Source organism: Rhinopithecus bieti, unplaced genomic scaffold (genome assembly GCF_001698545.2).
Source record: "Rhinopithecus bieti isolate Rb0 unplaced genomic scaffold, ASM169854v2 scaffold_6022, whole genome shotgun sequence".
Classification (NCBI taxonomy): domain Eukaryota; kingdom Metazoa; phylum Chordata; class Mammalia; order Primates; family Cercopithecidae; genus Rhinopithecus; species Rhinopithecus bieti.
In genome coordinates, this window is record NW_016805265.1 from 885,477 (window position 1) to 897,637 (window position 12,161).

Here is a 12,161-nt window from a genome sequence, read left to right on the forward strand (position 1 = left end):
ACCATAAAACTTAATTCTTTTCTAGTAATGAAAACAAGAGTTGGGTATGGTGGCCCACACCTACAATTCCAGTACGTTGGGAGGCCCTTGTAGGCAGATCATTTGAGGTCAGGAGTTCGAGACCAGCCTGGCCAACATGCTAAAACCCGTCTCTACTAAAAATACAAAAATTAGCTGGGCATGATGGTGGGTGCCTGTAATCCCAACTACTCAGGAGGCTGAGGCAGGAGAATCGCTTGAACCTGGGAGGCGGAAGTTGCAGTGGGTAGAGATCATGCCCCCAGGTAATAGAGTGATACTCTGCCTCAAAAAAAAAAAAAAAAAAAAACACCCAGAAAAAGAAAACCAGAAATTATTTCAGAAGGCCTCATCAAAATATATTGTTTCTCTGTTAGTGAGGGAATTAGAGAATGAAAGAGAAAAGTCAGAGGGGGGCATGATGGGGGAGATTATTCCAGGAGCCATCCTCCAGTGGGACCCACTGTCCAACCACGGCCAAACCAAATAAGGCAAGAGCCATCGATTCACAGAACCACAGGTACTGGAAAGGGTTTATGACAACTTAGTCCCCAAACTAACTCCTGGCTTAAGCCACATACAGACAAGCTGAGCCTAGGTAAGGTGATGATTAGATAGGCATGCCTGGTTAGGCCGTGACTTGGAGAGACACATGAGAGAGGAGTTAACCGAGTCGGCAGATAAAAGGGGGTCCCAGCCAGGGAATGGCAGCAGAGCTACAGGAATAAAACATACAAGGGTAGAAGAAATGCCACATGCAAGAGTCAAAAACTCAGAGTACAGTTCCCAGAAGTTGGGTCCACTTGAACCTAGGAGAAGGTAAAATCAAAGAAAAGGGATGTTCTTGCTCTGTGAGGATGTTATCTAACCTTGGGCTGTTACACAGATTTCCTCATACTTCATTTCAACTTGCCACAAAAGAATGAATTCCAAATCCAACCAATGTCTGAATCAGGTCCCTAAAATATTTGCCAAGCGGTCACCACAACATAGCAAATTCCATTTCTGACAACCATAACAGTTTTTGTTTCCCGCAGAATCGAATCTTTCTCTAACCTCTACTCACTGACCCAATTTAACTGCTTGGGGTCACAAAGAATAAGACTTCTTCTCTTCCACATGATGAACCTTCAGATATCTGAAGCTCACGTGTCTTCCTTAAATCTTTTACTCTCCAAACTAAGTTCCTTCAAGCATTCTTTGTACACATGCTCTGCCACCATCAGATGCAAGGCCAAATGCTATACCCTAGGTGACAGCAGCCAGAGACAACCAAAAGCAGAGCACAAGCAAAAGAGGGGAAATTAACAAGAGAGGAGGAAACTAGCAAGAGACGGAAACTAACCACAGGGGGAAATGAGCAAGAGAGGGTCAAGTAGCAAGAGAGGGGAAAATTAGCAAGAGAGGGGAAAAACTAGCAAGAGAAGGTAAGCTAGCAAGAGACGGGGAAATTAGCAAGAGGGAAAAAACTAGCAGGAGAGGGGAAAGTATAGCAAGAGGGAGAACTAACAACAGAGGAGAAACTAGCAAAAGAAAGTTATGAGCACACTCATTTGCTGTTGGCTTCAATTCACCAACATCCTCCCTGCTTCTTAAACAAAGACAGAGAAATGGACATGGAAGTTTGTTTTCAATCTCTCAAATCTTTTACAAATAACATCCAGAGATGGCCACACAGGAACACTAGAATGAGGAGGTGAGAATGGGAGTTCATATAGAGACTGTAGAGAAGATCCCACTAGGGGGATGAGGTTGGGAGTACAGAGGGGTGGGTGGCCAGGAATCAAAATCCCTGGAGACAAAATACACTCACTAAAGTTCAATCATCATATTCTTCAGGAAAATCATTTAAATGGAGCCAATTAAAATGACAGTGAACAATTCCAGGGTTAAGCTCAGCTTTTCCAACAGGTTCTATCTTTGAACACTTCACAGTCATTACTACAACAAAACAAAACAAAGAAAAAAAAAAAAAAAGAAAAAAGTCTCATTGCTAGTATTGCCCTTAGACATGGGCACAGACACCTCAGGTGCCCTATGCAAATTTCAAGCACCCTCCTCAGAATGTCTCAAGTCCCCCTCCAACACCCAGAACTGGATTCAGGTACAGTACCCCAGGCCTGGACCTAGCCCTGGACCTGCATGGCCATCAGTCCCAGGCTAGGTTTCTCCCCTCCATAGCTTGCTCCAACTTTCTAGCCCACCCATGCAATCCATCAGATGCTCGAAGAAGCACTAGGGCTCATGTCTGGATCAGGCTGTCTTAAAGCCTCAAGGCCAGGCCCTTCTTCCAGGGAGGGCAGCCAGACAAGCTGACTACCGCTTCTCACCAGCACAGTATCTTTTGTGGAACTGCAAGAGAGTGGGCTACCAGCATGGTGCTAACATACTGACTTGGAGTGATTCTAATTATTTATGTAGACAACCGCCCTACACGACAGAGGGAAGCCCTCTCTACTGCAGATGGAAAGGCCGGACCAACACCTACTTTCCTCTTAGGAAACATTCCTCAGAGCTTGGCTGTTTTTTGTTTGTACTGTATGAAGGTGAGAATATGCAGAAATGGAACCCCAAATGGGCAAGGCTTTTAAGTTCAGGAAATACTGGACAACTGAGTTGGATAAAAATGCCAGTCACTTCTTAACATTTAGTGGTGAGTGAAGGAAGCCCTAACATTTAGTGGTGAGTGAAGGAAGTGAATGGGTGGGTTCTCTGTCTCGCTGAAGCCGCGGACTGCTGGTGTGAGTGTTATAGCTCTTACAGGCAGTGCATCTGGAGTTGTTCGTTCCTCTCAGTGGGTTTGCGGTCTCGCTGGCTTCAGCAGCAAAGCTGCAGACCCTTGCAGTGAGTGCTAAAGGACCCAAAAAATCAGCAACAGTAACATTTATTGTAAGGAGCGGAAGAACGCACCTTCCACAGCCTGAAAGTTAAGCCAAACAGGTTGCCACTGCTGGCTCCAGCAGCCTGCTTTTATTCCTTTATCTGACCCCACCCACATCCTGTTGATTGGTCCATTTTACAGAGAGCTGATTGGTCCATTTTACAGAGTGCTGACTGGTCCATTTTACAGAGAGCTGATTGGTCTGTTTTGACAGAGTGCTGATTGGTACGTTTACAGTCCCTGAGTTAGACACAGAGCGCTGATTGGTGTATTTACGATCCTCTAGCTAGACGTAAAAGTTCTCCAAGTCCCCACTAGATTACCTAGACACTGAGCACTGATTGGTGCGTTTACAAACCTTGAGCTAGACACGGGGTGCTGACTGGTGCATTTACACACCTTGAGCTAGACATAGAGTGCTGATTGGTGCATCTACAATCCTTTAGCTAGACATAAAAGTTCTCCAAGTCCCCACCAGATTAGCTAAATACAGAGTGCTGATTGATGCATATACAATCCTAAGGCTAGATAAAAAAAGTTCTCCAAGTCCCCATCTGACTCAGGAACCTAGCTGGCTTCCCCAAGCAGATACCACACCAGGACCGGGGCAGAGCTGCCAGGCAGTCCCATGCAGGGTGCCTGCACTCCTCAGCCCTTGGGTGGTTGATGGTACCGGGCTCCACAGAGGAGGGGACGGTGCCCGTCAGGGAGACTCGGGCCACACAGGAGCCCACTGTGGGGGGCTCAGGCATGGCGGGCTGCAGGTCTGGAGCCCTGCCCCACCGGGAGGCAGCTGAGGCCCTGCGAGAATTCGAGTGTGGTGCGGGCGGGCCGGCAGTGTTGGGGGACCCGGTACAACCTCCGCAGCTGCTGGCCTGGGTGCTAAGTCCCTCACTGCCTGGGGCTGGTGGCACCGGCTGGCGGCTCTGAGTGCAGGGCTCATGGAGCCCGTGTCCACCCGGAATTCACACCGGCCTGCGAGCGCCATGCGCAGCCCTGGTTCCTGCCAGTGCCTCTGCCTCCACACCTCCCCGCAAGCAGAGGGAGCCCAGAGAGGGGCTCCCACAGTGCAGCAGCAGGCTGAAGGGCTCCTCAAGCGTGGCCAGAGTGGACGCTGAGGCTGAGGAGGCACTGCAAGCAAGCGAGGGCCACCAGCAGGTTGTCACCTCTCACCATGTTCAGGGAAGTAGGCCTAGATTAAGTTGAGTAAACCTTCACATGTAGATCTACCATGGAGCTAATAAAGCTCATGCATCAAGGGCTTCTTGCTTGCATAGGCCCCTTCCAATGCCCTGGGAAAGACCCTGGTAATAGAGTCACATGATCATGTGAGTTTTTTTTTTTTTTTTTTTTTTTTGTAAAAGTAGGTAATTTACACTATAATCTGTGGATATCACTGTCTCGCTCCACTAGGACTTCTTCTACCACATTTTCCCTTCAGTTGGGTGACAATGGGAGTGTCTATGGGAATCCCCACCTAAAGGGACATTGTGTAGGAGTAACAATTATGACTCAGTGGGGGAATATTTGTATAATTTGCAGTCACTTCTGTGTCTAGTTAAATTGTTCCCACAGTATTAGTAGGAATGGCTTTCAGTAATACTCTTACTATCCACCATATTAATACAAATATGCAGGGACCAACATAAAACTGATGGCAAAATGAATAACAAACTCATCAATTCAAAGAACATTTAAGATTCAGTTGTTAAGTGTATGTATACATGCGTACACATCGACACACACACACAACTTGAAATGTCCTGAAATCTTCTTTTTTTGAGACAAGGTCTCACTCTGTCGGCCATGCTGGAGTGCAATGGCGTGATCTCGGCTCACTACAACCTATGCCTCCTGGGTTCAAGCGATTCTCCTGTCTCAGCCTCCCAAGTAGCTGGGATTATAGGCACGCACCACCACACCCGGCTAACTTTTGTATTTTTAGTAGAGACCAGCCAGGCTGGTCTCGAACTCCTAACCTCAGGAGATCCACCTGCCTTGGCCTCCCAAAGTGCTGGGATTACAGGTGTGAGCCACTGTCCCCGGCTGAAATGTCCTGAAATCTTATACAGCTCCTATCATATATGAAAGAAATGTATAAGAGTTTCTCCAAAATGTAATAATCCTAAAAGTTTTACCAATAATATAGTGGTGAAACTACCAACAACAAATGGTGAAACTGAAAGAAACATTTCTAAACTATTTTAAAAAATCAATTTTCGATCAACTATGCTAAAAGAGGGAATTATTCTCTCTAGAAAAAAATTACAAAATTTCACCAAATAATGAAGCTATGAGAGAATTTGCAGGAAAAAAGTAGGAAAAAAGTTTCTCTAGAGGCATATCTTCAGTAAAGATTGATACTTTTCTAGGTATTTTGACATTTGTGGAATTTATCAACTTAAAATTTTAAAATTTCCTTTGATACAGTTCTATTCCAAATAAATATCCATTTCATACCTAATTTTGCATTCCTAATTATATAGTCTTTAAGAGGGCTCCCTCAAATTACAGCGGTTTCACACTCCCCAAAACCTGGATCTGCCCCTGGGCAAAACCTGAATCTACCCCTGGCCATGAAGAAGTGGATAATTTGAATGCTTTGATCACGGGACTTTCTTGGGCAAGGGATCTGCAGGTTCCAAGAAGCTTCAGCCATCCTTTGCCAATGAATCCAAGAGATTTCTAAGAGCCAGCCTGCCTGCCTGCCTTTGGGTATTTTGTATAGCAGAAGTTCCATCTTCCCAAGCCTTTCATATACCTACTATAAATGATATATTTGGCTGAGTCAGGTGGTTTCTCCCAAATCCACACCAAGCAAGAAGCACTAGCACCTCCTCCGTGCATGCATGCTGTAGACCAGCCCTTCACCTTTATGTTGATAGCACCACCAGAAGATAAAAAATGAGAAGTTTTAATTGGTTTCTTCGTCTCCTGGGTCAGCAAGGACAAACACAGCCTTGTCTTGCCTGGTTTTGAGATCCGAGATAGAACTTGTCACATTTCTTTTTTGTCAAGATTCATAGAAAATTGACCAGAGGCAATCTGTGGAAGAAACCTGGTGTCCCTGGCTAATGAAGACCACCGCAGTGGGGACCACTTCAGGGATTCTCCTAAGGGTACCTTTTGTAAAAATGTGAAGCTACCTGGCACAGTTTCATCTCTCTCCAGCTGGGTTCCTGGCACACACCTGGCTTCCCTCAGCAAGTCTTCTCCCGGGTACTTAGCATTGAGATTTTTTTTCAGTGTTGTCTGTAGAAAGTTGCCATTGCGGAGCCCAGCTGTCATGGGGAGGCTTGCCAAGGGAGATTTTCTGCAGAGGGCCCAAGATCAAAGCAGCATCTTGCCTTGAAAGTTTGAAGCATGAGGGAGGAGGGAAGCCTCCCAGCGTGTTCCAGTTGTGCGGGTCTAAAGCTGTCTCCCAGGTGAGAATGGACACATCCCTCCCTCTGGGCTCAGCTGCGGGTCAAAGGGCAGCCTCCATAACCACTGGGATGATTTTAACCACAGCTAATCCTAATACTGGGTTTTTGAATACTAAATATACAGCATAATGACATATCTCATTTTTATTCACATATGTCAGAAATTTATCGTGCCCAAATAACAATTAAAGAAACGGGTTAACGGTCACATAGCCAGTACATGATAGAGTCTGGATTTAAACATAGGTCCTAAAGAAACTGCATTTCTAGAGGAAAAAGTGACTCATAATTTCCTAACACAAAAGCAAAATTTAAACCACTGGAAAATGAGAGTTCCTACATGTTTCTGTGGGAGAGCACAGGTGCCATCACCGGGCTATGTGCTGTGTACCTCAGATCCTTCCTTCCAATTTGGGCTGCTTCTTTCGAAGCATCGAGGCATTGGCTAACAGTAAAATATGCCAAGAAATTGTAAAGTCTTTAACAAAGTGATTTCCCACATATTATACCATTTAAATCTCTTGACAATATGCTGAAGTGTGTGTTACCCATTTTATAAAGAAACTGAGGCCCCTGACAAGGTGTAGAGACTTTCCTAAGATGACACAGCAAATCTTTCCTAACATGACACAACAAATGGGTAAGGGAACTCCAGTCCCCCCTTTGACTTGCTGGAGTGGTCTCCGTGCCACAGCCCAGCTGTGTAACATGTAGCACCCTACTTTCTTCCTGCTGGCACTATAATTCAAACTCATTGGCTATTCAGTACATGTGCTGAAGCAAATAGGGAGACAGAAGATGAAGTGTGATTCCAAATAAAATCTGCTTATGTGCCCCCCACGCACGCCAAAAGGAAAGTAGAGGAGAATCATTTGATTGTGCAAAGGTTAAGTACCTACATTTTCCTGAATTTTCAGTTGGTCAGCCTTACTTGGGGTTGATTATTCAGACATGATATGGCTGAGACCATTACCAAATATCCCACCCCTCCTGGTGGAAGAGTCGGGGATGGTGTGTGCATGCTCATGGATGGGTGTGTGTGTGTGTGTGTGTGTGTGTGTGTGTGTGTATGAGAGAGAGAGAGAGAGAGCAGTGGGGAAGGGGTTCAAGTCCATAGCCAGTGATTACCTGGCCAGACTCAATGAACCAAAGAAAGAAAATGAGATCCCTACAAACCAAGAAATGAAGAGGTAATCTCAGATAACCAGGCTTTCAGATATACCAGAGTAGGACATCAACACTGAGGGCTGAACACAATGAGAAAAAGGGCTGGTGGAAAAAGACAGGAGGTCCAGCAGGAGGTATGCAGATGGCAGGAAGGCATTGACTGATGAACACAGAAGGAATTTTCCAGATGCTGGGTCTGGGCTCTGGAACCCCTTTTAAGAGCAGACTCCCAGCAGCCCCAGCTGGGAGCAGGACCTTGCAGAGGCAGGCCCAGGATGCTGACTCCTCCTGTATCTGGGCTCCTCTCCTTGTACAATGATTGCCGCTCCTTTGGGTTTCAGAGTCTGGAGCTGGGAATCAGCATACCTGGGTTCTAGACTAAGCCCCACTACTGACAATCTATGTGACTTCAGAAAGCTCATGCACTCCTAGTTTTTCCATAAAAATGAGAAGAATTATTCACCAGCAGTACCCAACTCAGGGAATGCCATTAGGGCAATATTAAATTATGCAAGTCAAAGAAGCATTCTACACTCAGAAGTATATCTGTACTCTGGCCTTGGTTATAATGTGACCCAAGCCAAACCAGATGAGTTTACACAATTCTCTAGGATAATAATAACAACAATAATAGTAACCCTTACATAGCACTTACTATGTTACTAGAATCTAATATGTCTGAGATACTTAGAATACTCTTCAAGAAAACAACCTATGGGATGGGTACCAGCATTGTATGCATTTTCAAAGGAAACCAAAACATAGAGATGTTAAATCACTTGCCCAAGGTCATGCAGAAAAGTGGCAGGTTTAGGGTAGAAGCTCAGGAAGTCTGCCTTCAGAGCCTGTTGTTCTTAACCACTGTGTGATACTCTCTCTTGCTAAAGGATCAAAGAAGCCAATGACCCAAGTGGCCAAGGTCTAGGAACCTACAGCATTATTATAGACACATTTAACTGTGAGTCAAACTAAAGTGGAAAAGTCTAGATTTTACGTGGTAGGTGGGGTGAATAACCATTTTACATATGCCAAAAAACAAACCAAAAAAATTAAAAATGAAGCAAATTTCACAAAAGGATTCAAGATAAAACCTCATTTGGCAGCAAGCTTCCTAACATGTTTAAAGATTCAATTTACACAAAAGAGCTAATACTTTTTCAGGAGGTCAATAGTTACTTGTGTCTAGGGCTCCCTTTATCACAAATATGAAGTAAAATCTTAAGGAGACAAGATGCCAATGCCAAGGCCTCCTGGGTAGATTGTTACAGAAATGAATTATGCCTCTTTATATGTACACTCTATGCAGTCCCCTCCCCAATTTGTTCTACAGTTGGTATGTGACTTGCTTTCGTCATGGGACATTAACATATATGATATAAGTTGAACTTGAACACTACTTGTACTATGGGGCTTGTGCTGTTAGAATACTCCTCCCATGTGAAGTGCCTTATGCTAGCTTGTTAGACACAGGTAGTTTAGCCAACACCCAGTACCAACCTCCAGACATATGAGTGAGGTCATCTTAGACCATCCAGCCCTAGTTGAGCCTCCAGGTAGATGTGGCTGCATGAGTGACCCAGGGTAAGACCAGCAGAAGAACCATCCTGCTGAGCCCTGGCCAAACATCTGATCATCTGATCCATAGAATTGTACATATTTGCTGTTTTAAGCCACTAAATGTTGGGGTGGATTATTATGCAGCAAAAGCTAATGTATAGAGCCCATATCTAAAGCATTTCATGGGGTAGCAATAACAATATGGAACATAGAAATTGTTGGAAAGCCTGCAACATTCTCACAGTTAGGTAAGAGAGTCATTTAGCTGAAAAAGTGGCATCAGAAGTGCTGGGTTGAGAAGAGAACATGTGCTGTTATTGCCTGATTTTTACCTACCTTTCTCTGTGACTTCTGAGTCAAGTAGATAGGGAAGTTGATCTTCACAATCACATTAGTAGAGCAGAGGAAAAAAAGGAAAGAAGTCTATTTAGAACATTCACTGATAAGAAATGTGCTACAACAGCACAGTGATATCACCAGTCAGGTTTATAGCCACACAGTGTCTTCTGCTTCAGTCCCTCCTAGGCCATTACCATTACTCCCTCAGCATTACTGCTACAGATTGGAGAAGTGGAAGCACAGAATAGGGAAAGGACTCAACCAAAGACAAAGAACACCTCTCAGCACTCTGAAGCCAAGAGGCCTGCTTATCTCTGGTGACAGCAATACGGAGAATAAAACCATCATCCAGTCCAATGTATTTCTTTAAAAATGAGAAACAGAAGCTCATGGAAGATAACTTGCTCAAGGCCACACCACTAAATATGATTAAGCTGAGATGTGAATCAAAGTCCATGGACTCTAATATTCTACAGAGACCTGGGACATAGGATATGTCTAAAAATCCTTCTGTCCTTGATTGATTTGAGAATATTGGCCAAGTGATCATCTAAGACAGCCTAGAAAGCCATAAGACTACAATATTTTTTCAAACAGTCATTGGGAAACTTGGTTGACTAATGGATATAAGAGGGGAAAATCCACCGAAATTTCATTATGACAAAGACTGTGAATTTACTTGTAGGCCCTCCCCTTCTACTTCTATCAAAGTGACAATTAATAGTGACCACATGGAGCATATTTACACTACTATGGTCTGAAAGTTTGTTCTCCCCTGAAATTCATATGTTGCAATTCTAATCCCCAAAGTGATGGTATGTGGAGATGAGGCTTTTGGGAGGTGATTAGGTCATAAGGGTAGATCCCTCTGATGGGATCAGTGCCCCTATAAGAAGCAACTTGAAAAAGCTTGCTTTCTCTCTCTCTGCTATGTGATGATACAGCGAGAAAGTATCTTCACCAAGAAACCAACCATGCTGGCATCCTGATCACAAACCTCCAGCATCCAGACTGTGAGAAATAAATGTTTGTTGTTTAAGCCACCTCATGTATGGTATTGTGCTATAGTCAATAGCAAGAGCTGACTGAGACAATATCTTAGAGAATAAAGAAAACATTAACTTATGGCTTGAAGTATAAACAGTAGCTAACAAATACTTCTGCAAATCACTCTTAAATGCTGGCATATGCATATGTGCTAAACCTTACATGTATATCTGATTTTATTTTATACTCTAGAGGAAAATGCCTCTATTTCTAATTGATTGTATGAATGTGAACAAGTGATTTAACTACTCCAGGTCTCAAATGTTCCATCCAATAAAACAAAGCCATTGGACCACTGAGTCTGAAGCAACACAGTAGAATGCAGTCATTGGACTTTGGACACAACACAGTTGACACTGAATCATCCGGGACATAGCATCTTGTTAATGTCTGGCTGTGTGCCTACGCCTCACCTCTTTCCATGTCTAGATAAATGGAAAAGACACACCCTTCTCACAGGGCTTGGTAAGGATGAATAACAACACACACAAAGAACCCAGCACCATGCTTCATTCCTAGGAGTGCTCAATAAGGAACAGCTAATGATAATCATGCATTCATCCCGCAAATATTTATTGAGCTTGTACTTGGTGCCAGGCACTATTCTTTGTGTGAAGAACAGAGGAGTTAACAAAACCAAGGAAACTCCCTGTCCTATTGAGCTGGCATTCTAGTGCCGGGTAATCCACTACACTAACACTGCAGGAGCTACGGGTCTCAGGTCGCAGCAAGGGTTCCCTGATTCCATCCCCACTACAGAATCCAGAGCAGTTAGTGCCTGGAAGTCTCACCCTAGGCTGGCTAGGTCCTTGCCTCCGTAGGGAAGGCCATACCCTATCATGGGTTCCCTAGGCTTCTCATCACCAGCCCAGCATGGTATCCACCAGTGAAGGCATAGCCAGGCCTGGGCTTCACATGTCTCTGCCACCTTAGCTCCTTTCCCTCTCCAAAACTGTTCCCCCAGCCTGCCCCAGAGCCTTCCAGAAACCTCCGAGGAGACGAAGTTTGCTTAGTGGCATTACCCAGGACTTCCCACCAGAGGTCGCCCTCCCACACAAGCCCAAGCAAACAGACCGGGCTTCGCCGCCTCGGAAGGACATTATTTTCTTTCTCTATTTTTATCTATTAAAAAGATTTCTTCACAGCCATAACTTAGATCCCTACACTAAAATGGAGCAACAGGAAGATATAATGGTGCGTTTCATTTATGAATGACCTATAATAAATTACTCTGAAGTGTCCCGAGTGCCAGAAGACAGAACGCTTTGTCTGCCCACGAACTGTATTTCACATACTTTAATTTAGCCGACACATAAAACTCATTTGACATTTTGCAGGTATTTGTGCAGGGTGGGGTGGGGGGACGACTGTGGGGCTGGGTGGGGAGTGGGGGCAGCGGGCAGAGGAAAGGATATTCGGTTCTTGTTGAGGGTTAAGGTATGCAGTCTGGGTAACCCTGGCAACACGAGGTCGTCCCCCAGCTGATTGTTGTCCAAGATGAGTTCCTCCAGGCTCCTGAATGCGCTCAGTCCTTCCAGTGACCTGCAATGACAAAGGCAACAGGAAAAATGATCCTGCACTAAATCAGGGAGGCCATTATGAGCCGAAATAAATATTTTAACCTTCCCTTTCAGGACTGGGAATAGTTTGGGCTTGGTGCCTGTCAGCAAAGTGAATGACAAGAATTAGTAGCAGGAGTCGGGGCGGGGGCGGCGGGGGAGAAGGGG

The 12,161-nt window shown here is 44.7% G+C and overlaps 1 protein-coding gene across 3 annotated transcripts in view; it reads right to left on the reverse strand.

The window, feature by feature from the left end:
• Positions 1-12,161, reverse strand: part of LRMDA (leucine rich melanocyte differentiation associated) — a 1,135,663-nt gene that overhangs the window by 517,809 nt on the left and 605,693 nt on the right. For all 3 annotated transcript variants that reach the window (XM_017871897.1, XM_017871895.1, XM_017871896.1), the window contains one exon: positions 11,850-11,976. In XM_017871897.1, the coding sequence (XP_017727386.1) occupies positions 11,850-11,976 (127 nt within the window). The remainder of the gene's footprint in view (positions 1-11,849; positions 11,977-12,161) is intronic.